General features: G+C 46.2%; 1 protein-coding gene across 1 annotated transcript in view; it reads left to right on the forward strand.

Annotated features, from left to right (window-relative positions):
* Nucleotides 1–22,342, forward strand: part of LOC137538785 (neural-cadherin-like) — a 242,347-nt gene that overhangs the window by 134,305 nt on the left and 85,700 nt on the right. The window contains exons 15-18 of the mRNA XM_068261105.1: nt 13,814–14,000; nt 16,791–16,934; nt 18,726–19,009; nt 19,966–21,577. Of these exons, the coding sequence (XP_068117206.1) occupies nt 13,814–14,000; nt 16,791–16,934; nt 18,726–19,009; nt 19,966–21,577 (2,227 nt within the window). The remainder of the gene's footprint in view (nt 1–13,813; nt 14,001–16,790; nt 16,935–18,725; nt 19,010–19,965; nt 21,578–22,342) is intronic.

Raw genomic sequence — 22,342 nt, forward strand, 5'->3', positions numbered from 1 at the left:
GAAAAGACATGAGAGAACACAGACTGAGCTATAAATATTCCTGAGCAAACCAGACTGAATGCTCAGTCGGGGATTTTATCAGGGCTGATTAGAAGCAGGCTGTGCAGTGCAGAATGAAACAGAAAGCAAGGTAGGTGTTTTCTCTAATGTTCCCACTGATATATATGGTAAAATACATGAGGGTGCTTCGTCTCTGGTTCACTTTAAGCCAGGTCTGACAAGATGGTCGTCTTCTGTTAGCCATAGATGCTGAACAAGCATGCAGCAGATCAGGTGTTTCTGACATTATTGTCAAATCTGACAGGATTAGCTGCATGCTTGTTTCTGGTGTGTGATTCAGACAAACAGACCAGCAGGGCTGTCAGGTAGTGATGCTCGGATACCCCTTTTTATTATTCGAGTTTGGTCGAATTCGAATAGTAAATTATTCGAATTCAGTCGAATATTCGAGTCGAATATTTTTTACTATTCGATTCGACCTCGGACTTCGAGCTCACTATTCGAGTCGGTATTCGAGCTCATTATTCGAGCTGACTATTCGAATTGGCCTTAAATAGCTTCCAACACTTGTTTTGAGGGTGAATGATGCAAGAAACATCTTTTTTTCCAAGTAACAACAGCAAGTAATTATTTGGGGATGTTCCTTTAAAAAAAAAAAGGTGGAAAGAGAAGTTGTGTCCAGAATTTTGTTCAGTACTGTATATACTTCTTCTTCTTCTACTTCTTCTTCTTTTTTATCTTCTATATCTTCTTCTTCTTCTTCTATATCTTCTTCTTCTATATCTTCTTCTTCTATATCTTCTTCTATATCTTCTTCTTCTTCTTCTATATTGTCTTCTTCTTCTTCTTCTTCTTCATCATCTTCTTCTTCTTCTTCATCATCTTCTTCATCATCATCTTCTTCATCATCTTCTTCTTCTTCTTCATCTTCTTCATCTTCTTCATCTTCATCTTCTTTTTCTTCTTCTTCTTCATCTTCTTTTTCTTCTTCTTCTTCATCTTCTTCATCTTATTCATCTTCTTCATCTTATTCATCTTCTTCATCTTCTTCATCTTCATCATCTTCTTCTTCTTCTTCTTCTTCTTCTTCTCCTCCTTTTTCTATATCGTCTTCTTCTTCTTCACTTATTTCTCTTTTATATTTTTTTTTTTAAGAAATGCAGCTATTTTTGAGCGTAATAAATAGCTGGTGGCGCACGCATGTTGGAAGCGCCATTGTATGTGCTACCTGGCAGTGGAAACACACAGACAGCAGGAGGTAAATTCAGCAGCAGCAGCAGGAGGAGGCGGATGATTGTGTGGCAGCAGGCAGTCAATGAGGCAGGCAGCGAGACATAATAGGCTGTGTGGTACCTAGCGGTGGTACCAGGCCGTAAATACACAGCATGAGGTTCCAGACAGCGGTCTTGAAGCCCACATCATGTCCAATACACAACTGGGACAACACAGTTTTCAACCCGGACACCTCTAAAAATAATATCACACAGTATTAATAAAAAGTATATATAATTTTTTAGTTTTTTTAAAGAAATGCAGCTATTTTTGAGCGTAACAAATAGCTGGTGGCGCACGCATGTTGGAAGCGCCATTGTATGTGCTCCCTGGCAGTGGAAACACACAGACAGCAGGAGGTAAATTCAGCAGCAGGAGGAGGAGGATGAGTGTGTGGCAGCAGGCAGTCAATGAGGCAGGCAGCGTGACATAATAGCCCTGGTACCTAGCGGTGATACCAGGGCGTAAATAAACACAACAGGAGGTCCCAGACAGCGGTCGTGCAGCCCACATTGTGTCCAATACACAACTGGGACAACACAGTTTTCAACCCGGGCACCTCAGAAAAATTAAACCTTTTTTTTTTATGGTTTTTTGGTTTTGTTTGTAAAACAAATTACACAGATATATAGCTATTGTTTGACGTAATAGCTGGTGGCATAGTGGCAGCAGAAGGTAAATCTGTGTACCCTGGCGTTGGGAAACACAGACAGACAGCAGCAGCAGCAGGAAGAATGGAGGAGTAATTATGTGAGCAGCTATTGTTTGACGTAATAGCTGGTGGCAGAGTGGCAGCAGAAGGTAATTCTGTGTACCCTGGCAGTGGGAAACACAGACAGACAGCAGCAGCAGCAGGAGGAATGGAGGAGTATTGTGAGTGTGGCAGCAGGCAGGCAGCGTGACATAATAGCCCTGGTACCTAGCGGTGATACCAGGGCGTAAATAAACACAACAGGAGGTCCCAGACAGCGGTCGTGCAGCCCACATTGTGTCCAATACACAACTGGGACAACACAGTTTTCAACCCGGGCACCTCAGAAAAATTAAACCTTTTTTTTTATGGTTTTTTGGTTTTGTTTGTAAAACAAATTACACAGATATATAGCTATTGTTTGACGTAATAGCTGGTGGCATAGTGGCAGCAGAAGGTAAATCTGTGTACCCTGGCGTTGGGAAACACAGACAGACAGCAGCAGCAGCAGGAAGAATGGAGGAGTAATTATGTGAGCAGCTATTGTTTGACGTAATAGCTGGTGGCAGAGTGGCAGCAGAAGGTAATTCTGTGTACCCTGGCAGTGGGAAACACAGACAGACAGCAGCAGCAGCAGGAGGAATGGAGGAGTATTGTGAATGTGGCAGCAGGCAGGCAGCGTGACATAATAGCCCTGGTACCTAGCGGTGATACCAGGGCGTAAATAAACACAACAGGAGGTCCCAGACAGCGGTCGTGCAGCCCACATTGTGTCCAATACACAACTGGGACAACACAGTTTTCAACCCGGGCACCTCAGAAAAATTAAACCTTTTTTTTTTATGGTTTTTTGGTTTTGTTTGTAAAACAAATTACACAGATATATAGCTATTGTTTGACGTAATAGCTGGTGGCATAGTGGCAGCAGAAGGTAAATCTGTGTACCCTGGCGTTGGGAAACACAGACAGACAGCAGCAGCAGCAGGAAGAATGGAGGAGTAATTATGTGAGCAGCTATTGTTTGACGTAATAGCTGGTGGCAGAGTGGCAGCAGAAGGTAATTCTGTGTACCCTGGCAGTGGGAAACACAGACAGACAGCAGCAGCAACAGGAGGAATGGAGGAGTATTGTGAGTGTGGCAGCAGGCAGGCAGCGTGACATAATAGCCCTGGTACCTAGCGGTGATACCAGGGCGTAAATAAACACAACAGGAGGTCCCAGACAGCGGTCGTGCAGCCCACATTGTGTCCAATACACAACTGGGACAACACAGTTTTCAACCCGGGCACCTCAGAAAAATTAAACCTTTTTTTTTAATGGTTTTTTGGTTTTGTTTGTAAAACAAATTACACAGATATATAGCTATTGTTTGACAAAATAGCTGGTGGCATAGTGGCAGCAGAAGGTAAATCTGTGTACCCTGGCGTTGGGAAACACAGACAGACAGCAGCAGCAGCAGGAAGAATGGAGGAGTAATTATGTGAGCAGCTATTGTTTGACGTAATAGCTGGTGGCAGAGTGGCAGCAGAAGGTAATTCTGTGTACCCTGGCAGTGGGAAACACAGACAGACAGCAGCAGCAGCAGGAGGAATGGAGGAGTATTGTGAGTGTGGCAGCAGGCAGGCAGCGTGACATAATAGCCCTGGTACCTAGCGGTGATACCAGGGCGTAAATAAACACAACAGGAGGTCCCAGACAGCGGTCGTGCAGCCCACATTGTGTCCAATACACAACTGGGACAACACAGTTTTCAACCCGGGCACCTCAGAAAAATTAAACCTTTTTTTTATGGTTTTTTGGTTTTGTTTGTAAAACAAATTACACAGATATATAGCTATTGTTTGACGTAATAGCTGGTGGCATAGTGGCAGCAGAAGGTAAATCTGTGTACCCTGGCGTTGGGAAACACAGACAGACAGACAGCAGCAGCAGCAGGAGGAATGGAGGAGTAATTATGTGAGCAGCTATTGTTTGACGTAATAGCTGGTGGCAGAGTGGCAGCAGAAGGTAATTCTGTGTACCCTGGCAGTGGGAAACACAGACAGACAGCAGCAGCAGCAGGAGGAATGGAGGAGTATTGTGAGTGTGGCAGCAGGCAGGCAGCGTGACATAATAGCCCTGGTACCTAGCGGTGATACCAGGGCGTAAATAAACACAACAGCAGGTCCCAGACAGCGGTCGTGCAGCCCACATTGTGTCCAATACACAACTGGGACAACACAGTTTTCAACCCGGGCACCTCAGAAAAATTAAACCTTTTTTTTAATGGTTTTTTGGTTTTGTTTGTAAAACAAATTACACAGATATATAGCTATTGTTTGACGTAATAGCTGGTGGCAGAGTGGCAGCAGAAGGTAAATCTGTGTACCCTGACAGTGGGAAACACAGACAGACAGCAGCAGCAGCAGGAGGAATGGAGGAGTAATTATGTGAGCAGCTATTGTTTGACGTAATAGCTGGTGGCAGAGTGGCAGCAGAAGGTAATTCTGTGTACCCTGGCAGTGGGAAACACAGACAGACAGCAGCAGCAGCAGGAGGAATGGAGGAGTATTGTGAGTGTGGCAGCAGGCAGGCAGCGTGACATAATAGCCCTGGTACCTAGCGGTGATACCAGGGCAGGGGCGGACTGACAACTCATGGGGCCCCCGGGCAATAGGAGAATATGGGGCCCCCATACCAGTGTGTGTTTCCCACCTTTCACGTTATATTTTTACAGACTAAGATATAATAATTTATTGCCAACAGTAAATATGTTATATTGTACACTGACAAAAACCCCTGGGCCGCGCGTAGCGCGGCGCGCCAAAAAATGGGTGTGGTCACGCAACAGAATGTGGGCGTGGTCATGGGTGGGGCAAAATATACATGACCTTAGCAGTGGTGTAAAAGGTCTGCCGGGGAAGTTTGAACTCTGCCATAGTGTTTCCCCCCAAAATACATGTAATCTGACAGCATTTCACCAAAAATCCATGCAATTTGGCAGCGGTTCCTCCAAAATACAGATAATATGGCAGTCGTTCCCCCAAAATAGACGTTATCTGGCAGCTGCGGTTCCCCCAAATACACATAATTTGGCAGCGGATCACCAAAAATACATGTAGCAGCAGTGGTCCCCCCAAAATACACAGAATCTGGAAGCAGCAGTTCCCCCATTATACACAATCTGGCAGCAGTTCCCCAAAAATACACATAATCTGGCAGCTGTTTCTCAAAGTACACTTAATCTGGCAGCAGCAGTTTCCCAAAAATAGTTAATCTGGCAGCAGTTCCCCCAAAATAGGTGCCCCCAGTATAGGTAACCAGGTCAAAAGGTATCCCCAGTGGAAGTATCCAGGTCTATAGGTTTTCCCAGTGCAGGTATCCAGGTCTATAGGTGTCCCCAGTATAAGTAGCCTAATCTACAGGTGTCCCCAGAATAGATAACCAGGTCTATAGATGTCCCCATTTAAGATAGCCAGGTCTTTAGATGTCCCCAGTTAAGATAGCCAGGTCTATAGGTTTCCCCAGTATAGGTAGCCAGGTCTACAGGTGTCTCCAGAATAGGTAGCCAGGCCTATAGGTGTCCCTAGTACAGATAGCCAGGTCTATAGGTGTCTCCTGTATAGATAGCCAGGTCTTTAGGTGTCCCCAGTATATGTAGCCAGGTGTATAGGTGTCCCCAGTATAGCCAGGTCTATAGGTGTCCCCAGTATAGCCAGGTCTATAGGTGTCCCCAGTATAGCCAGGTCTATAGGTGTCCCCAATATAGCCAGGTCTATAGGTGTCCCCAGTATATACAGTCAGGTCTATAGGTGCCCCCAGTATATACAGCCAGGACTATAGGTGCCCCCAGTATATGTAGCTAGGTCTATAAGAGCCCCCAGTATATGTAGTCAGGTGTATAAGTGCCACCAGTATATGCAGCCAGGTGTATAGGTGCCACCAGTATATGCAGCCAGGTGTATAGGTGCCCCCAGTATATGCAGCCAGGTGTATAGGTCTCCCCAGTATATGCAGCCAGGTGTATAGGTCTCCCCAGTATATGCTGCCAGGTGTATAGGTGCCCCCAGTATATGCAGCCAGGTGTATAGGTGCCCCCAGTATATGCAGCCAGGTGTATAGGGGCCCCCAGTATATGTAGCCAGGTGTATAGGTCTCCCCAGTATATGCAGCCAGGTGTATAGGTGCCCCCAGTATATGCAGCCAGGTGTATAGGTGCCCCCAGTATATGCAGCCAGGTGTATAGGTCTCCCCAGTATATGCAGCCAGGTGTATAGGTGCCCCCAGTATATGCAGCCAGGTGTATAGGTGCCCCCAGTATATGCAGCCAGGTGTATAGGTGCCCCCAGTATATGCAGCCAGGTGTATAGGTGCCCCCAGTATATGTAGCCAGGTATAGGTCTCCCCAGTATATGCAGCCAGGTGTATAGGTGCCCCCAGTATATGCAGCCAGGTGTATAGGTGCCCCCAGTATATGCAGCCAGGTGTATAGGTCTCCCCAGTATAGCCAGGTCTGTAAGTGCCCCCAGTATATGCAGCCAGGCTTGTAGGTGTCTCCAGGAGGGGAGACAGCCAGTGAAGGAGGGCGATTTGCATAGCAGCGGAGAAGGGGGGAAGTTCCTCCCCCCCCCCTTCTCTCACCTTGGGCCCCCCCTTCCTGGCTCTCCCCTCCGTAATCTGCAAAGTGCAAACAGCTGGAAGCGGCTGACAGCGGGCGGAAACTTACCGCTGTTCAGCTACCGGAGGGAGCGCTGATCTGTGAGCCGCTAGTCTGGGCTTCTCAAGCCCACACTAGCTGCACACAGATCAGCGATCCCTCCAATGGCTGAACAGCGGTAAATCTCCGCCCGCTGTCAGCCGCTTCCAGCTGCTTGCACTTTGCAGATTACGGAGGGGAGAGCCAGGAAGGGGGGCCCCAAGGTGAGAGAAGGGGGGGGAACTTCCCCCCTTCTCCGCTGCTATGCCCATCGCCCTCCTTCACTGGCTGTCTCCCCTCCTGCTCAGGGTTCTCTTGCGGGTGGCGGGCCCCCCCTGACCACGGGCCCTCGGTCCGTGCCCGAGTGAAAAATAATATCACACAGTATTAATAAAAAGTATATATAATTTTTTAGTTTTTTTAAAGAAATGCAGCTATTTTTGAGCGTAACAAATAGCTGGTGGCGCACGCATGTTGGAAGCGCCATTGTATGTGCTCCCTGGCAGTGGAAACACACAGACAGCAGGAGGTAAATTCAGCAGCAGGAGGAGGAGGATGAGTGTGTGGCAGCAGGCAGTCAATGAGGCAGGCAGCGTGACATAATAGCCCTGGTACCTAGCGGTGATACCAGGGCGTAAATAAACACAACAGGAGGTCCCAGACAGCGGTCGTGCAGCCCACATTGTGTCCAATACACAACTGGGACAACACAGTTTTCAACCCGGGCACCTCAGAAAAATTAAACCTTTTTTTTTTATGGTTTTTTGGTTTTGTTTGTAAAACAAATTACACAGATATATAGCTATTGTTTGACGTAATAGCTGGTGGCAGAGTGGCAGCAGAAGGTAAATCTGTGTACCCTGACAGTGGGAAACACAGACAGACAGCAGAAGGGCAGTACACAGCAGCCCACTGTATGTGTAAAATGTGTGGCTGCAGGCGACGTAATAGTCAAAGTGAACCAGGCTGGCTTAGTGAGCAGGAGCCAGGAGGTGGTAAAGGGTGGTAAGGCACATTAACGATGGTTCTTCAGTTCATGTCCCCCTCTCGCCGACAACAGGGGCCAGGAACTCGCCTTCCACCTACGCCTGGTTCATCTTGAGAAACATCAGTCTGTCCACAGACTTGTGAGACAGACGTGAGCGTTTCTCGGTGACCACGCCACCAGCTGCACTGAAGCAGCGCTCGGATAGCACGCTGGAAGGGGGACAGGACAGCACTTCCAGGGCGTACTGCGCCAGCTCGCTCCAGATCTCCAGGCGCTTGACCCAATACTCCATGGGATCAACAGGGGCATTGCTGTCAAGCCCGCTGTAGGACCCCATGTAGTCAGCCACCATTCGGGTCAGGCGCTGGCTGTGACTGGAGGAGGATGCTGCTGCATGCACCTCCTCTCTAGTCACTGCTGCCGGAGCCTCTACAGTCCTGTATAGCTCGTTGCTGAGAGACAGCAGGTCTGTGGGGCGCTTGCTGCTGGATGCAGGCACCTGCTGCTGCCTCTGTGCTGGCTGGACAGTGGGGGTGGAAGGCTGGGGGAAGGCTTCCTCCAAGCGCTCAACAAGGGCCTGCTGCAAGCTCCTTATTTGTTGCGCTGGGTCTCCTCCTGCAGGCGGCAGGAACTGGCTCAACTTCCCCTTGAGGCGTGGGTCCAACATCATGCTGATCCAGATCTCCTCCCTCTGCTTCATCTGGATCACTCTGGGGTCCCTGCGCAGGCACGCCAGCATGTGCGCTGCCATTGGGAAGAGGCGGGCCACGTGTGCTGGCACATCGATGGCAGTGCTGCTGTCCTCATCCTCCTCCTCTGCCGCCTCATCCTCTCTCCACCCCCGCACCAACTCAGCTGCGCTGTGCTGATCCCCCTCATCAGCAGCAAGGTCAGGGACCTCCACCAAGTCCTCCTCCTCCTCCCCGTCAGAGGTGGACTGTGCAGCTGCTTGCCGCTCCTGCTGGTCCAAGGCTGCCGCTCCCTGTTCCAGCAAAGCATCGAGGGCCCTGTTCAGCAGACAAACCAGGGGCACCCACTCGCAGACCATAGCATGGTCCCTGCTCACCATGTTAGTGGCCTGCAGAAAGGGAGCCAGCACTAAGCACACCTGCTGCATGTGCCTCCAGTCATCATCGGGGACGATGGACGGGATGTTGCTGGTCTTGTCCCTTCTCTGAGCGGCGGAAACAGTGGCCAGGGCAAGGTACTGGTTGACAGCGTGCTTCTGTTCAACCAGACGCTCCAACATCGCCAGGGTGGAGTTCCAGCGAGTCGGAACGTCAAGGATCAGCCGATGGCGTGGCAGCTCCAGCTCCTTTTGCACGTCTTCCAGGCTCGCACAGGCTGCAGCCGAGCGCCGGAAGTGTCGCACAACGTTCCTTGCCGTTTCCAGCAGTTCGCCCATCCCCTGGTAGGTGCGCAAGAACTTCTGCACCACCAGGTTCAGCACGTGGGCAAGACAGGGGATGTGGGTCAGGTTTCCCCTGTCTATTGCGGCAACCAGATTGGCCCCATTGTCAGCCACCACCTCTCCGACTCTGAGGCCTCTGGGGGTCAGCCAAATCCTCTCCTGCTCCTGGAGTTTGGCCAACACATGAGTTGCCGACAGCTTGGTCTACTAACTAAAATACAATGTCTATCTAACTAACAACAATATAGGTGTATATAGGAGGTGTATGTGAGCAAAAACGCTAGGTGATTGACCACAATAAAGCTCTTGCTAAGCCAAAGCACAAAGGAGCAGATCTCTCTCTGTACAAAGTCAGGCAAGGACGGAAAAAACGAACATGGCGGCCGCTATTTATAGGGTAGGGGCTGGCCAGGGTCCCTCTCAGTGATTGGCTGCCGTCAGAGGGCCTGGGAGCCCTCTGATTGGCTCTAAGGACATCAATCTGGGCTATGACGCTATTCGAGCTCGGTATTCGAGCTCGAATAGCGCTGTTTGCTCGAATAGCGCGAATAGTGAATGAGCTATTCGAGTTTACTCGAATAGCCCATTCGAATACCTGCAGCTATTCGGAGCTCGAATACCGAGCTCGAATAGCTGAAAAAGAGCTTGAATATTCGAGCTACTCGAATATTCGAGCTCTGCTGAGCACCACTGCTGTCAGGCAACTGGTATTGTTTAAAAGGAAATAAATATGGCAGCCTCCATACTCTTCTCACTTCAGTTGTCCTTTAAGTTACATTCAGTATAGCTCCTCTTTTTTTAATGTAGGGGCAGTTTTTGATACTTTTTTGGCTTGATGGTAAAATCTCCACTTCCGCTCAACAGCTTATGATCCAATTTCTAGTGAAAAATCATTAGAACGATCCGAAATTCTGATTGTATTGTTTGTAAATAATCTCCATTGATGGGCACAATCGATTATGAACGATTATAAAAACAGCCGTCAGATTGGATTTTCATCAAACCAAAATTTGGATTTTCTTGTTGGTTGTGATAGATAGGAAGCAAAGATTAGTTCGTTGATGGTGTAGTGAATGGTTTTTGTTCCAATCAGAATTATCTGTTCACTCAAACGATTTTTTGCTAGAAATTGGAACGTTAGTGTCCACCTTTAGAAATAAACCAAACCAAGATCGGATATGTTCCATTAGTAAGTGTCCTAGCCAAATGCATTTGCTTAAAATTGGCTTAAAATTAATTTATTAGCATGTGATTGACCCTCCCCATTCCATGCGTGTGCCATACGATGGTCTTGCGGGTCGATTTGGGTAAATTGGGTCATTTTCTTCCCTGCTTTGCTGTAGATGTCTGAATCATCAACTAATCTGTCAGTTTATTCTGTCCGTCGCTATGTGACCTCCGCTGTGTCCAGTTATCTTTTTAGCAGGATTTCATAAGCTTCTTATCGACTTTCTCTGACCTTGAGACTTATTTTCACAGCGGATAATCCCTGACATTTCAGCATTGACTGTTTGGTGTAAAATTACTAAAATATGACTTAAAAGTAGAACACTCTCCACTGTTAAAAAAAAAAAAAGTACAAAAAAATGACTGGTTGCTTTACCCAAACCATGCTCATTTAGAAAGTGGACTTAATAGTGAATAGTCCTCTGAATTGGGAATTAAGAAAATGTTACATTTATTAATATTATTCAGGATTTTTTTTAAAGAAAGACACAATTGGTCCTCTCCCTAGGACTATCATTGCACACATCACACAATGGTCCTTGGCTGAATCTAAAGTTTAAGCTAGTCACCAAACAGCCCTTCCGAGGGGCATACCAATAGACCCTGCAAGTGTGGGGGGCAGAAGCCGCAAAGGGGCCCCGTGGGGTTGCAGTTTCTTTTACCTGTCTTGAGAGACTGACATCTATGGAGAGTTAAAGTTTTCTGCTCTCTGCACAATTGTTCTAGTGACTGCATCTGTTCATCATACAAAGTTTTGCAGACAAAGATTAGTAGACAGTCTCTATTCAGTGTACAGCAGGGTCTTGTGTACAGAACACAGCCCCAGCCTCTCTACACCTCCCCAAGTGCTGTGTACTGTGGTGATGCTGGAGAAGTCTGCAGAGACAGTTCTGCTCCATCAGAGATGGACAGAGTAAGTGTAATAAGCTGAGGCAGGTAGGACACTTATCTGTCGGTTTTCTGTATGCGTTTTCTGCACACCATGTGTGTCTGTATGTGTGAACATTATAGAAGTGAACGCAAATGATAGAGAAAATGTGTGCAGTGCTTCACTGCTGTCTGTTTTGATCTGTATGGGGAAAACACATTCAAGTGTGCACTAGCCAATTGAATAACATTGGTTCTCAGTTTACCTGTGCAGAAAGCAAGGGGGGGGGGGGGGGGGCAGCCAAAGTTTCGTGGAGGGCCCAGTGATTTTTAGTTAAACTCCTGGCCCTTCCTCATATCTTCTTATACCATCCTGAGTGTCTTCTATGAACAGATCGTCGGGTGCCTGTCAGTTTTTATAGTGAACGAAATACAGGACCATTTACCAACAGGTGAACTGGGAGAAACTTAAGGCCAAAGCTTCTTAACAGGCCACAGCTAATAAGCAGGTCTCACAGAGAGTTACTGGTGCCTAAGGGAGGATCTCATCCAGTCTACAAATAAATGACCTTCTTCAGTAGCTAAGAGCGTGATGATAGGGCGAAGCATTGGTTTAAGTTCTGACTCGGGCAATTGTGATTTTCAGAGTAGTGGCAAAACATCTGCCAGTGGTGTGGGTGTCCCCAACCTCTCTCTCTCTCTCTCTCTCTCTCTCTCTCCAATACATTCCCTTCCCCCTCCAGAAAAGAAGGGTTGTTGTGGTCATGCCTGTTATAGGTGGGGGGGATGATGGTGACCACATTTGTTATTAGTGGTAGGTGTCATGGTGGCTGCCATGTTATGGAAAGATCAGGGTGAACTTAAAGCGGAACTGAATAGTAAAAAAAAAACATAGTGTTTTACATTCCTGGGGTTTCTGGCAGCCCCTTGAAGCCTCCCTGTCCAGCACATGCCCTCCATGATCCTCCGGTTCTCTCACCACCAGCTAGTTTTGTTACCGTTGATGTGGCAACTGAGCCTGCACGCCCCAGGCCACGCGCATCTATCTACTTACAAGTCTACGGTATGATGGTAACGAAATTAGATGGTGGCAGGAGAACGGAGGATCGTGGAGAACCGGCGTGGGACAGGAAAGCAGCAAGGGGCTGGCAGAAGCCTCAGCTGAGTGAAACACAGTTGTTGTTTTTTTTTACTACTCAGTTCTGCTTTAAGTTTCTTCCCAGGGCCATAGGGGGTCTTCATGAGCATAGGGGAGTCCCATCAAAGTTTGATTGAGGGCCTTATGATTTGTAGTTATACCCCTTGCTCTTGTGGAGCACTTTACTGTCCTCCAGGCCCATCTGCTGGTGTGTCTTGCCTACTAACAGCTTGTGGGTAGACTTTTACCTTCAGATTTGCTTTAAAGAGAATCTGTATTGTTAAAATCGCACAAAAGTAAACATACCAGTGCGTTAGGGGACGTCTCCTATTCCCCTCTGTCTCAATGTCGCTGCTCCCCGCTGCATTAAAAGTAGTCAAAAACAGTTTTAAAAAGTTTGTTTATAAACAAACAAAATGGCCACCAAAACCGGAAGTAGGTTGATGTACAGTATGTCCACACATAGAAAATGCATCCATACACAAGCAGGCTGTATACAGCCTTCCTTTTGAATCTCAAGAGATCATTTGTGTGTTTATCCTCTGCAGCTCTCATCCACTGAAGAGTTACAGGCTGATTGTTTCTTCCTGCACACAGCTCTGCAGTGTCTGTAATTCCTCAGCATGTGACAGCCCAGTTGCTTTCACAGCCTAACAGAGGACGATGTATCCAGCTTGTAAAGCTCTCTTCTCTCACTGAGAGAGCAGAGAGGCTGCTTAATGTAAATAACACAAACAGGAGTGTGCATAGAGGAGGCCTGGGGGGGGGGGGGTGCATAACAGATCAACAACACTGAAGAGTTGGCAGCCTTCCAGACACAGGGCGACAAATCCAACAGGAGAGAGATAAGTTGATTTATTGCAGAGACGGTGATAGTAGAAAGTGCTGCAGTAAGCCAGAGCACATTAGAATAGGTTTAGGAACTTGTAGGATAGTAGAAAAAAGGATGACATTTTTGTTACAGAGTCTCTTTAAGGCCCCTTGCACACTACATCACACCACAATACTCTTCCCCACCCCTTCCCCGCTGCATGGGCCATGCAAGTCTATGGAGACATTTCACGCAATGCGACGCCACACGCTGGAAGTATCCAAATTGCCGCAATGCGGATGCAAAGGCTGCAGCGCATTAGCGCATGATCTGTGCCTACCACACAGATTATGCAGTAATGCAAGACAATGGGTAAAGCTGGCAGTGTGCACGACGGGAGCGCAGTGTGACCCATCGTGCACCTGTGGACTGACAGGAATCCCAGTGACGTACTTCGAAGTATGTCACTAGCCAGGGCGGGCAAACGCATATGACCCTATCGCCCTGTGGCGCAGGTTTATATGAAGCCTCATATCTGCAGTTACCGCTTCGCACAAATCTAGTGTAAAACTGGCCTAAAATGATAAAATACATTGCTAAGAAATGCATTCAGAAAAAAGGGCTGTGAACTCAGACTTTAAACTTTTTTGGGGGGTGATGACATTGTACTACAATGCTGAGGCCACAAATTATTAATCTGTTTTCTCTCTTTGACCCCTGTGTCCTCCGTCAGATCACGTATTCCATTCTTGAAGACCGCAGCGGAGACCACGCTCTGTTCCACATAGATCCGCAGACGGGGAGCATCTACACGGCATCAGTCTTTGACAGAGAGACGAAGACGTCGTACTTGCTGGAGGTGAAATCGTCTGACGGTTCGGAATCGTCGCGCCCGGGAAAACATGGGCAGCCTAACTCGGGTACGCGGAATGCTAAACTTCCTGTCTGAAAATCAGAAGTGAGATCTGCCCTAAGCGCAGGCTGAGTCACAAATGATTAGCTTGATCTACATATGAAGCCGGATGCCTCCCAACACGAGTGGCTCATAGTCACAACAGAGCAATGATATGAAGAGAGCTGCATGCTGTAATAGAACTATATGATTAAATAGAACAACGTCCAAATTATGGTGGCTTAATTTAATTCACAGTTTTCCCTTTCCTGTATTTTATGTTGAATGATCCAGCTCTGTATCATGGCTGGTGTTGCTTGGACTGGTCTCAGTTTGGATCGAGAGTTCTGGCTTCCATAGGTCCCAAAACCCAAACAGCAATGGGAGTTATATTGCCATTCAGGTGGCGATCAGAGCTATAATAACCTTTAGTCCATGGCCTGACCAACGCAGCTGGCAACATTGGCTTCTTCTGCACATTTTATAATTTAAAGGTTGCCTGTCAGAGGATAAGAAAGTCTCTGATTGACTCTCTTCTTTAGCTTGTAATGGAGACTTTGAAGACCAACACCTTGGGTTAAGGTTGGGTAAAGCTGTGATCAGCAGTATGGAGGCTGTCAATGTGGATCTTTAGAGGACAAGGAAGTCTTTGATTGTTCTCCTCATTCCCAGATAAGCCACTCATGGGCTAAAGAGTAGTTTAGCTCACAAGACAGCCACTCAGAGTCCTTCTTTTACATGGACAGCTGCCATATTGCTGAAGATCACAGGCATTTATACAACCCTCATGCTAGGGTGTTGTGTGTGTGTTCCCACCCTTAGTGTAGCGATCACAGAATAAGATTTGCCTTAATTCTGGGGAATCCCTATTATCTATGGTGGATACGTTGAACTGATAAATTTATATTTCAGGAGTCATGTATATCCTCTGGTTTCATGTGTGATGAGTACTTGCCATATTAGTACAATGTACTAATACGTTTTTTTTGTATAGCGCTTTTCTCCTGTCGGACTCAAAGCGCTTGCGAGGCAGCCACTAGAGCGCACTCAGTAGGCAGTAGCAGTGTTAGGGAGTCTTGCCCAAAGAGCTCCTTACTCAGGGCCGGGCCGAGGCATAGGCTGGAGAGGCTCCAGCCTCAGGGCGCAGTGTAGGAGGGGGCGCACAATTTATTCAGCTGTCATTCCTAATTGTGTATGAAGCAGAAATAAATAAGAAAAGGGGATACATAGCAGTGACTGCAAGCCAGATAACTAGATATTAAGGTGTTGGGGGGGTTGTGGGCCCTGTGGCCCTCTTAGTCTAATAGCAATCAGTGTGTGATGGCTGGGGTGGGAGGGATGGAGGGGCGCACTTTGGTGTCTCAGCCTTGGGTGCTGGAGGACCTTGTCCCGGCTCTGTCCTTACTGAATTACTGGCTTACTGAACAGGCAGAGCCGAGATTCGAACCCAGGTCTCCTGTGTCAGAGGCAGAGCCCTTAACCAGTACAGCATCCAGCCACTGTGTGTTGGTGTGCTCCTCACGTGAAGGTTGTACGCAGAGCTGGGACAAGGTCCTCCAGCACCCAAGGCTGAGATACGAAAGTGCGCCCCTCCATCCCTCCCACCCCGGCCGTCACACACTGATTGCTATTAGACTAAGAGGGCCACAGTGCCCACAACCTCCCCAACACCTTAATATGTAGTTCTCTGGCTTGCAGTCACTGCCATGTATCGCCTTTTCTTATTTCTTTCTGCTTCAAACACAATTAGGAATGACAAGTGAATGAATTGTGCGCCCCCTCCTACACTGCGCCCTGAGGCTGGAGCCTCTCCAGCCTATGCCTCGGCCCGGCCCTGGTTGTACGCTCGATTGAATGGACTAGCATTTTCCCAGACAGTGGGAAGTAGTCACCTAAGTGAGGAGAAGGGTCGAACACCGGTTTTCTATCACTTCAAGGCCTGGGTTCTGACTGTCTACGGGGGGAGGAGCAGCAACCTGAAAAGGTATTACAGCCTGACCAAGCCATAAGAAGTCCCTGCACTCATGAGTTAAGTTAAAAACAAAATAAATGAGAAAAGTTGATGAGGCTGGCTTATGAAGACAAATACATAGGATAAATGAATTTTATTATGCACTGGCAACACATTTCGGGGTCTGTGACCACTTCCTCAGACCGATGAAAGTGCAGAAGAATGCTTTAAGCCAAGAGATGAGCGCCTCTCTATTATTGTTATTGCTCGGAGTGTACAGGCAGAGTTCCGCTTAAATGAGCGAGTAATCTATGCAGGATTGACATTTGTCTTAGGCGGTTTATGGGGGGAAAAAATGCATGCTTACCGTAAAGTCACCATTAAAATGACATAACTAGGGTAGCCGGAAAATGTATTGGCATAACTAACATTAATAAGATACATCCTTGGAATAAATAAGAACGCGAGGAGATTCTAGTTGTTGCTGGGCTGCGGGCTACGCGCTCAGACTCTGCGCATACATAATACAGCTCTGCTTACAATCCCGCTCCTTTGAAATCGCTGTGCAAATTATCCCAGACTAAACAGCCTTATTGGGGCGAGAGTTTGAGAATAAAAAGCTTATGACATCAGAAATCAATTATCTATGTGTTATCTGTTGAGGACAATCGTTTGTGACGTCCGTCTCCTCTTCAAGCGCGCTTCGGAATAATGCGGCTGTGTAAAGCGTTCCCTGCCCCCGGGGCCTGTTCCTGTATCGTCTGCATATTAGTTTTCATTTAACGCTCTGGCCGACAGGCAGAGAAATTGCTGCTGACAGAAGTGGCTCATTGGAGTGTTTTAATTTGCTGCCTGTTGTCTCCCCAGACACGGCCTATGTGCGCATTTTTATCAGCGATGTCAACGATAACCCTCCGGCCTTCACGCAGAGCGCCTACTATGTGAACGTGGATGAGGATCAGGACGCCGGCGCAGTCGTGGCCACCGTGAGCGCCAGCGACCCAGATGAAGGTAGGGAAAAGTTTAAAGAGTTTTCAAGGTTTTATACTCATGTAAACCCCCACCCACCGCACAAGTTAAACAAAAGTCACATTTGCAGAAATAAATAATGCTCAAAATGCTGCTCATGTGGCCTGTGTGCCTGTTTACAAAACTCCTGTGTATCGGCACATCTGGATCATCCTTGTCGATCAGGAGGGATGGGTAAAAAGATGTTACTAAGTATTCTGAGCTCATTCAAATTTTATGCAAATGTTATTTGGAGATGGACCAATCGAATGCAAAAGCTGCTGTAGCTGATTAGTCCATTCCCAAGGTGCACTCATTAGAAATAAGCATCTTGTTGACCATTGCTAATGACCACCCTCAGTGGGTGTAGCACAATGGCTAGATTTTCATTATAATAGTAAACAAGGGATCTGCATCACATAGGAAGGGAGTAGGGATGATCAATGAGATGCAAATTGTTCCAAAATTATGCAAATTTGTATGCACATGTATGCAGTTTGAAAATGGACCTATCAATTTAAACCCAGGTTTAAATTGATTGGTCCATTTTCAAGCTGTGTATAGTTGCATAGGAATTTGCATAAATTTGCATCAACTCTGAATAATTTGCATATCTGTGATCATCCCTAGAAGGGAGAGGTGGAGTTCACTTAAGCATTAGTGGAGCAGTTTCTCAGAGAAGCCAATCAGTTGTGGAGCAAAACAAGTGGTTGTCCTACACCTCCACATAGAACACATAGAAGACATTATCAATTGTCTTACTAGGTAGCAGTTGCCTTAGCGGTACCGTCATATTGGGTCACAAGTTAGGGGTTTTCCCGTATTCACGAACTAACATCCCCTAGAGGCATACATTTGAAATCAGCGCAGGAAGACTTGGGCACTGGATACAGCCGGTATATGGCTGATCCTGCTGCTGCACAAGTCCCGGTGGCGTTAATTATTATTCCCTCCTCCAGGTCCACGTGGATAGTGGGGGAATGACATAATTCGGCTTCCAGCGATTGCTGGAGGCCGAATTATTGTGTTTTAAAAACAACTTCAGCTCCATCTTCTGACGGCGCCGACGTTACTCACTGAGCACCGCTGTAGATGTAATTCCTATTATAGTCTATGGTGGCGGCGGCGCCTGCTGCGCCCAAATCTTCCTGCGCTGAAAAGAACTGCTCCACCCTGGAGAGCCCACATGAAAGAAAAGGTGGTTTGTATGAAGAGAGCAAACTGTCCGACTACGACACAATAGTTTTGTTGTTTGGGATGACAGGCTGCCTAATTATGCTGTTTTGGGGCACACCCAGCCTTATTATGTTGTTTACGGTGGCATGCTGCCTTATATAAGTTCATAGCGAGGACCGATTAGCAATATGTGCTAATGTCTGTATTGTATATACAATTTTAATATGTTTGTATCAATAAAGTGTTAATTTTTTTTTACTGATATGTGGTTGACCTGACTCATAACTGTATTTCTCTGTTAATGTATTAAAAGTAACTTTTCCCCTAAAAAAAATAAAAATCCCTAGCCTTATCAAGACGAGCATCTTATGAGATGTGGGGAACCAAACTTCTTTATTTATAATATTAGTATTATTAGTATTAGTATTATTGAACCTACTGAGAAGAACCTACAACCTACTGGCTGAATTAATCAGTTCATTTACCGCCTATTTACCACCTAACAGCAGACAAATTTAAAGGATTTGAGTCCAGGTCGAAGATTTTATGTCAGACACTGATTTTTTTTTTTAATATATTCTTTGTACTGTTTCTTAATACAAAAATCGTCTTGTACAGGAATGAACGCTAACATCCGATATCAGATCACTGCGGGGAACGTCGGTGGGGTGCTGGATGTGAACCCAGAGACAGGAGCTATTCTGATTGTCCACCCGCTGGATTATGAGGAAGTGAAGGTGTACGTTCTCACCCTGGTAGCCTCTGACGGGAAGTGGGAGGATTACGCCACAGTCACCATCAACGTGTTGAATAAAAACGACGAGGCCCCCGCGTTTTCTCTGAATGAGTATAGAGGAAGCGTCACCGAGGGGCGGACTGACGTGCCCGTATTTGTGTTGCAAGTAAGTCATTTTTTCAAAAATGTTAGAACCTTACTTTTGCCCGTATATTATAATTATATCCATTGACAGATTGTCCAAAGCGTTTTACTAAGAGCATCGATCTAGCTAGGGGCGGCCTTACCATGAAGCAGACTGAATCATGTGAATCATGCCCATTGGGGTGTGGGAAGGAGTTACAAGAGAGACCGTTCTGTGATATCTAAGAGTGATTGTTACCTTTTTCTCCTGAGTCTTCTCCTAGGAGATAATTTTTCATTTTCACTCTAAAATAATTTTTCAATGCTTTGCAATAGTAAAAAGTACCAAAAAAGTTAGTGGAAAGGTAATACCAAAAATATTTTATTGTCTTGCTTCCTGTTGGCTGAAAGGGCATTTTATTGACGTGAAAATTTCACTGCTAGGGGTGTCAAACTCAATATAACGTGGGACACAATTGTGCACTGGGACCAAGTCGCAGGCCAACTTCAATGTATTGTGGCCACCTCCTTCATTTATAAAGTTCTCTGGTGCCTATTGCCATCCCGCCTGCCCCTATACAGTTTTCTAGTGTCTAATGCCCCCCCATTCCCCTATACAGTTCCCTGGTGTCTAATGGCCCTCCTCCATCCCCTATACAGTTCCTGCTGTCTAGTGGCCCCCTCATACCCCTAAATAGTTCCCTGGTGTCTAGTGATCCCCCTCCCCTATATAGTTCCCTGGTGTCTAGTGCTTTACCCTTACCTCCCCCATATGGCTCCCTTGGTGATCTAGGACTTCACCTCCAATATAGTTTCCTTGGTGGTATGGAGTAACGCAAAGTGGGGAAACCACTTGAAAGCCAAATATGATGGCTTTGCAGGCCAGAGTTTGACGTGTATGGCCTAGGAGAAAACTCAAGAGAAAAAGTTAATTGAAAATGGGCCATAGTCTTTTTTGCACAGTCTTATCTACAATTATTTATTCTTCACACTTTCCAGGTTTCTGCTACTGATCCAGACCACAATGAACAAGGAGGTCTAAAGTATTCTCTTCATGGAAGTGGCGCAGAGAACCTTTTCACCATCAATGAAAAGACAGGTCATGTCTTTGCTTTGAAGACCTTGGATCGGGAAGAACATGCAGTGTGGAGATTTGTGGTGCTGGCCACCGATGATGATGGTGATGGTCTCACAGGGTTTACTGATGTGATCATTTATGTACGAGACATCAACGACAATGCTCCACAGTTCGTCTGTACATTTAACATTTGCAATGCCAGTGTGGTGGAACATTCACCACCCAACACTTCGGTCATGGACATGACAGCAGTAGATCATGATGACAAAAATGAAGGGCAAAATGCCATTTTATCCTACTCGATCGTGTCTAGTCCATTAGATTCTTCAAACCAGGAGATGTTTACTATAAATCATGAGACTGGTACCATTTATACAACGACTGGGAACATTGATAGAGAAAAGAATGAGACCTATTTAGTCTTAGTAGAAGTTAAGGATGGTGGTGGACTTTCCACCACTGGTACAGCAACTATCACGGTAGTAGATATTAATGACCATGCTCCAAGATTCACTCAAGATTTTTGGACAGCAGTTATCCCAGAGACTAATGAAGTCAACTCGAAGGTCATTGAGGTATCTGCAGTTGACATGGATATTGGAGAACATGCTTTACTAACCTTTAGTATTGCAGACGGAGACCCGGATCAAAAATTCTCCATTGAAAACAGTAGGAAGAGCCACCAGGCAGAAATAAGATTAAAAAAGAAACTGGATTACGAGAACCCCCACGAGCGTCGATTTAATCTTACTCTTAAAGTTGAAGATTTAGAGTTCTCTAATATTTCCTATTGCTTAATAGAATTGCAAGACTATAATGACCACCCGCCAGTCTTCAGTCCATCATCAGTTCATGTAGCTCCTTTTTTTGAAAACATAACTGTAGGTAGCATAATAACCCAAGCGACGGCAACTGATGCAGATTCAGGGGAAAATGGGCAGATTTATTACAGTATTCAACCTGATTCTGATGTTCTTGGAGAGTTTTACATCGATTCACATGGATCTTTGATAGTTGCAAAGTCTCTGGATCGGGAAGTTATTTCTCAATATGCTATTGTCATCTTAGCAACTGATCAGGGCTCTCCAGCACAAACAGGAACAGCAACAGTCTTTCTTACCCTTTTGGATGTCAACGACAACGGTCCTGTGTTTGATGGCTTGTACATGCCCATGGTTTGGGAAAATGCAGCTTGGCCACAGGCTGTTCGGATGAATGAAAGCTCATATTTGCTGTATGTCGTAGATGTGGACTCTCCAGAAAATGGTGCACCCTTTCAGTTTTCTCTTCCAAGTGACCTACAGAATTCTTCAGGTTTTCTACTGGTTGACCATGGAAATAACACCGCTTCGATACAGACTCAGAGAGTCTTTGACCGAGAACAACAGAAGGAGTTTCATCTTCCAGTGATAATCACCGATAGTGGAAACCCTCCAGTGAGTGCTACAAACACATTGACCATAATCATCGGGGATGAGAATGATAATGGACACAAAGAAGGCCACAAAGAGGTTTACATTTACATACATGGAGGTAAGCTAAAATAATTTGATCTGTGTTAAAAATGACTATGAATAAGAGAACCTATATGATTTTTATTGGTATCCAGGCATGTGACTTCAGTTTTCAGGTTTCAGATTTCAGGTTGTCCTCAGTTTGACCCCAGTATTTATGACCTTGAGATCCCAACTACGTGATTACTGATTTGTAAAGTAAAGTAACCCATACACTGGGTCAAATTCCCACCGATACACAGCCGCTTCGATCACTGTGATCAAATATGCTGTGAAATCGTTAACGCAAACTGATCGACCGATTGCTATCCTCCGAATGTCGATTCAATCGATTGGTTCCGATGGAAAATTTTGCCCGATCGTTGGCGGGTCGGGTGTGCGTTGCTAGCAGCGTTCGATTCGGTGACAACCAACGCAGTACAGCGGCAGCAATAACTCCACCTGTCCGGCTGGCATGAATCCCCAGGGTCCATGCTGTCTCACTTTTTTTAATTATCTTAATTAATTAATTATTTCATGCTGAAATCGATTCAAACCTGTGTGCAGTGTATGGGCAAAATTAGATCCGTCTTTGATCAGATTAGATCAGAGAGGGATCTATCTGTTGGTTGATCTGGTGGCCATCTATTAGTGTATGGCCACCTTTAAGGCTATGTAGAAAAGAAAGCTATGTAGACTGTTACTCTTTAAATGACAGTTTGTGATTTAGGTGGCAGAGCCTACCATGAGTAAAGGTGTCTCCCGACGTTGGCTGCTTAATTTTCAGCAATTTGTTTAGTTGGAT

Source organism: Hyperolius riggenbachi, chromosome 11 (genome assembly GCF_040937935.1).
Source record: "Hyperolius riggenbachi isolate aHypRig1 chromosome 11, aHypRig1.pri, whole genome shotgun sequence".
Classification (NCBI taxonomy): domain Eukaryota; kingdom Metazoa; phylum Chordata; class Amphibia; order Anura; family Hyperoliidae; genus Hyperolius; species Hyperolius riggenbachi.